Source organism: Oryctolagus cuniculus, chromosome 1 (genome assembly GCF_051225735.1).
Source record: "Oryctolagus cuniculus isolate XC-2025 breed Fujian yellow rabbit chromosome 1, ASM5122573v1, whole genome shotgun sequence".
Taxonomy (NCBI): domain Eukaryota; kingdom Metazoa; phylum Chordata; class Mammalia; order Lagomorpha; family Leporidae; genus Oryctolagus; species Oryctolagus cuniculus.
This window is the reverse complement of record NC_142867.1, coordinates 184,579,850-184,585,583: the sequence shown is the minus strand read 5'-3', so window position 1 is coordinate 184,585,583 and position 5,734 is coordinate 184,579,850. Positions and strand designations below refer to the sequence as shown.

Genomic DNA, 5,734 nt, shown 5'->3' with positions numbered 1-5,734 from the left:
ATAACTATGTCAACTACCGAAAAGGAAATGTGTTGACAATATGTGGAGGAATACCTAGCAGCTACTGAAGTTAAAATTATTTTGTCATATGAAGCAAAATTAGAAGCTCAGTACAGGGCACTAGTTCAAGTCCTGGATGTTCTGCTTCCGATCTAGCACTCTGCTTCCGATCTAGCTCTCTGCTAATGCGCCTGTGCAAGTAGCAAAAGATGGTCCAAGTGCTTGGGACCCTGCCACTCACATTCAGCTTGGTATGGAATTCTAGGCTCCGGCTTTGGCCTGGCCCAGCCACAGCTATTATGGCCATTTGGGGAATGAACCAATGAATGGAAGAGCTCTCTCTTCCTTTGTGTCTTTCCTTTTCTCTCTGCCACTCTACCTTGCAAATAAATAAATCTTTTTAAAAAGTTCAGTGCACCAGAAAGCAATGTGAACATAATTTAAATTTTCACCTCCTCAAAAAAGTTTTGATGCTTTTTGTATTATTTTATTGGTATATTGTTAATACTGTTGTGCATTTTGAAAATTTTAATTTTCAATGTAATTCTATATGTTAAGTAAATACACTGAATTTATTTCAAATTTAGTGAGAAAGTTCAATATCAATAGTTTTAAGGTTTTTGAATTAACTTTTAAAAATTTTATTTGAGAAACAGTGTTACAGAAAGAGCTCTCATCTACAGTTTCACTCCACAAATGCCCCCAGGCACCCTAGGTTTAAAAGGAGTGAGGAACCAGGAACTCAATCTAGGTCTCCCATATGGAAGGCAGGAATGCAATTGCTTGAGCCATCACCTGCTGCCTTTGGGGTTCCAGATTATTAATAAGCTGCTGCCAGGAACTGAGCTAGATTTGGAACCCAGGAACTCCATCTAGGGACACAGGTATCTTAACCTGTGTCTTAACAACCTAGGCAAATGCTGACTCTACAATAGCTTTTAAACTTAGCTTTCAGCTTATTTTTTTAATCCTTAAATCTGAAATCAATAGAAAGCATTCATTGAATACATTTTATGTTTATGTATAAAGAGATACATAGAGTACATACATAGATATACAGGATATCTGTTTTATTAACATTTATTCTGATTGTCAATCAGGAAAAATAAATTCTGAAAAGGCTGTGGGGGCAGGGGAAAGTAGGCAATAATAAAACAATGATAAGAAACGTGACTGTAAACCCATGCTGAGTGCACAAAGGAAAGCAAAAAGAGAAGTAGAAAGTGAAGAGAAGGCATTCAGAAAAAGGAAAGTAGCGCGTCCCCTATTTAAGGCACTTGAGCAGAGCAAGGTCTTCAGAGAACCTAGAGGCCGAGGCTCTGATCAGCCACCTCAGCCAGGCCAGCAGCATCTGCAAGATCCCCCATGGCCTTGCCCTTCTCTTCGCTGCTGGCCCTGCTGGTGCTCAGCTCCAAGTCCCTCTGCTCTCTGGGCTGTGATCTGCCTCAGACCCACAGCCTCAGTGACGGGAGGTCCTCCATGCTCCTGGGACAAATGAGGAGAGTCTCCCCTCTCTCCTGCTTGCAGGACAGACATGACTTTCAGTGCCCCCTGGAGGAGTTGGGTGGACACCAGGCCCAGAGGGCACAGGCCATCTCTGTGCTCCACGAGATGACCCAGCAGCTCCTCAACCTGTTCAGCACCAAGGAGGCGTCTGCTGCCTGGGACAAGGCCCTCCTGGACAGACTCTGCACTGGACTCTTCGAGCAGCAGAGTGACCTGGAGGTCTGCATGATGCAGGGAGCGGGGGCGGAGGAGACGGCCCTGAAGCATGAGGACTCCGCATGGGCTGTGAGGAAATACTTCCAAGGAATTGCTGTCTATCTGGCAGAGAAGCAATACAGCCCTTGTGCTTGGGAGGTTGTCAGAGCAGAAGCCAGGAGAGCCGTCTCTTTATCAAGAATCTGGCAAGAAAGAATTTGGAGCAAGGAATGAGACCAGGTTCAACATAAAATGATTCCTGTTGACTAAAACAAAATGTTTAACATCTGCACAAGTTCTGCAATCTCAAAGATGTTTTTCTGTTAGAAAACAGAAGAGGAATGCAGTCAACTTGCTGAGTGCTTTCAGGACTATCAGGAAACACCATGCTTAACTCCACAGGCACTAGTCCCTCACAGATGACCATGTAGATGCATTTATATATTTATTTATTTAACTATTTATGAGATTTAAATTATTTTTATATTAAATTATGCACACATTTATGCTATGATTCATGTTAAATACTTTATTATATTTAGTCATTTATCATTTTATTTTGTTCATTAAATTTTTAATATTAAAAGCATATTGTATGTGTTTATCTTTCGAAGGAAACTCCCGACCTTATTATGCAACCAGACTAATCAATGGATTGCAAAATCTATTTGTCTATCAATATTATATTCAAGATTCAATGCAAATTGTCTTTCTCTAAATGGGATTACATGTTGACCTAGGAATATAAAGCTGAATATAGCAAAGAAATTTCCTGCTATCTTTTATCTTTCATTTTTGTAGGGAAAGAAATGTAGTAATATTAATCATACTTAATATTACTTATATCAAATATTAGAATGAGAAGTATGGAAAACAAACAAAAAAGACCATTCAGCAGAAGTTAACCTAAAGCCTTTCAGGAATTGAAAACTAAAAGTTGAGCTCTCTTCCTTCTCTGACTCATACACATCTGTATGCAATATCTATTGTAAGTCGATATATGAGTTTACAAGTTACTAGGAATAAAGTTACTAGAGGATCATATGTGGCAATTGCAATTTGGGTGTGGTCTATTTCATTTGTAATTTAACTGTTTTTCATTATATTATCAGGGCATTAAAGTTTTATAGGATATGGTAACTATTTCTTCTATTTTACATAAACATGTATACCAAAGTAGTGAGAGTTCTCACCCCTATTTCATCAACTAGCTGTCAAAACATGACAGTATATAAAACTGGAATTTCAGATGATGCTTTTAAAAAGTATAAGGAACAGTTACCCTCACATGGAAAGCAAGTCTGATTCATTTGTACAGGCAGTCCTGAAATGGTGGCTTGCAGAGAATTCCAAAATTTTTGCACCAGCATAATATTATATTTTTACAAAAGATTTATTTTTTAACTTATTTTCCAGGGAAGAGTGACAGAGTTATAGTGAGAGAGACAGAGAAAGAAAATAATTTTCCATTTGTTCACTTTCCAAATGGTTGCAATAGCTGGGACAGGCCCAGGAGTAACCCAGTTGTCAGAAACCCCATCCAGGTCTCCCATGTGGGTAACAGGAATCCAGTTAATTGAATCACCTTCCACTGTTTCTCATGCTCATTAGCAAGGAGCTGATTTGGAAGCAGAGCAGCATGGACTCAAATTGCTCCTCCTGTTTTGGGTGCTGGCAAACAGCAGCTTACCCACTGCACCACAACACTAGACTCTTAAATTTATCTTTAATTCTGCTTCTCTCCAAACTCTTTGTGCAACTCTCAGAGATATAGACATGGGATTTGTGAGTCATGTGAGGTCATGGCATCAATTCAGTGTAGCAAGAAGTATGTGTGACATACATGGTTTTTCCAAGACACATTTTCCTGAACTTTTTGAAGACCTTTCAGAACATTTTCTGCTAAAATAAACTAGCTCTTAACTCCTTTCTCCATTAACTTTTTTATAGTATCTTCATATGCTTTACTTTCTTTCATGAGTCCTCTAGACAAGACATGCATTCAACTCTGACTTATTTCTGTTCTTTTCAACCAAGTTTATATTTGTCACCAATCAAGTATATAAACAGTTTAATCTGTACATGTTTAAGGAGATTGAATCAGCCTTCCAAAGATGATAGAAGTGGTACTAGTAAAATTTTAGCACAGAATCAATTACAGTATTACAGTTTTCAATATCATTATTAGTTTTATCAAGGTAATTGCAGAATCCTTTGAAATTCAACTCCCCTTCTTTTAATTTCCCCTCTTTTAATTCTAGGTTTCTCAACAAACCATTGTTCCTGCCTGGGAGGATTATTAACCAGGTAGAGTGTTCAGACAATACTAAGAAGCCCTGTCCTAACAGAGTTAGTGATCCAGTGACAGGGACTCATCGATTCTTGTGTTGATTGGTGTAACTCCTCCTTTCTCTCCTCAGAGCTGATCACTGCTGGACTGACCAGGAGGCAAGCCCGGTGGCTGCCTTGATCAGCTCAGGGCAGTCCATTGACCCAAGAGGGGCTCGTCTTGGAGCCTCTGCCAGAAGCAGCCACTTTCCTGTTTGGACGCTTCAGCAATGGCCTCCATTCTCCCCCTTTGCCTCAGCTCCTGGTCCCCAGTGGGACAGCTCTGAATTTTGCTAATTTACACTTTGCCTATGTGTCACCATAGGTAACTTTATTTCACTTTCATGACAATCAGAATTATATTTGTTTTCTTTTGCACAGAAACAACTGAGCTTTTCTATCTAGGAGAGTTGAAATGGAAGACAGAATCATCATGAAAATTAAAAGTAAAAATGGTGTAAGATCAATGTCTTTCTTGAATTCCCTTCATTTGTATTAAGCTCAGGATGAAGAAGAAGATCATAGAAGAATAGCAAGACCAACTATGACAAGTGAATCACCATGTAAAAAACCAATGTTACAAAAAGTTAAGTGAAACAAATCACAAACAAGCAAAGGAAAGCATACCACGGCTTTTGACTTAGTTTCCATGGCCCACTGCTCTGCATTTTGAGCCTAAAACACAGACAGTAGAAAGCAACCAATAGAGTCACACAGACTGGAAGGATAGAGGAAGGTCCCTAGTTTCTGTAATACTCAGATGGTCTTTTAATGAGAGACATTGTGTCCAGCTCAGAAATTCTGCACACATCACACACTCAATAGTTTAAGTATGAATTGAAAAATAAAAACTGTAGAACAAAATAAAAATTATTTGCTTACTAAAATTTAAATAATTATAATTGGATAATCTCATCACTGAGTTCAAAAATGCAAACTTTTACCATGAGCATCAGATGGCTATTGGCATTTTGATAGCTGGGGACGTGAGTCAGGAGAGCAAGAAGTCATTACTGAGGTGCAGGGTCCTTCGTATCTGCAGTAAGAACATGATGGAAAGAAAGGTCAGTGTCCACATTAGTCATGATCTTGTGGCCTCAGTGAAGTTTAATCACATGGTCATATATGAATGTATTCTGGAAAGTAGATAAAAACTAGGTAATTTCATATACTTATAAATCCCAAGCTCTTCTGCAGAACAAAGAGCAAACAAAACCTATTCATTTTTTCTAAAGACTTCATTTGCCACAGATGGTCTGGAAAATTGCTATCCAAATACAGAAACCTTTAGGGCTATGGCAGCCAGGGTTCCTATATGGAAAGAGAAGGATGAAAATGGAATATAGGATTTGGGTTAAAACTTTGTTCTTGGAAGTGGGAAGAACACATTTATAAATACAAAAATAGTAGGCATGTATAATTATACATATATGCACTTCTGATTGTAGGATGAAGATGTTTCTCATTTAATTCATCAATGCCTATTTGGATTTCCACATTTGAAATTTAGTGGAAAATTAAACTTACATTGCAAAAATTGTTTAACCTGATGTTATTTTATCTGGCCATATGGACAATACACAAATGAAAACAAAAAAAGGGAAATAAAAGCATAGAATGAGAAATTTCATAAGATGAGAATCTCCTTCCTTATATGAAATTAATGCAGATGGAATTTCTTCAGAGAACCTAGGCTCTAAGTTTT

The 5,734-nt window shown here is 38.2% G+C and overlaps 1 protein-coding gene across 1 annotated transcript; it reads left to right on the top strand.

Moving 5' to 3' along the window:
* The first annotated feature begins 1,290 nt into the window (after window positions 1-1,290).
* LOC100355912 (interferon alpha-10-like) lies at window positions 1,291-1,935 on the top strand. The gene has a single exon (XM_002708065.3). The coding sequence runs from the start codon at window positions 1,366-1,368 to the stop codon at window positions 1,933-1,935; it is 570 nt and encodes a 189-aa protein (XP_002708111.2). The 5' UTR covers window positions 1,291-1,365.
* Window positions 1,936-5,734: the final 3,799 nt, after the last annotated feature.

Bases quoted from the DNA above. Each gene is read 5' to 3' on its own strand.
- LOC100355912 (XM_002708065.3), top strand. From the start codon at position 1,366: ATGGCCTTGCCCTTCTCTTCGCTGCTGGCCCTGCTGGTGCTCAGCTCC.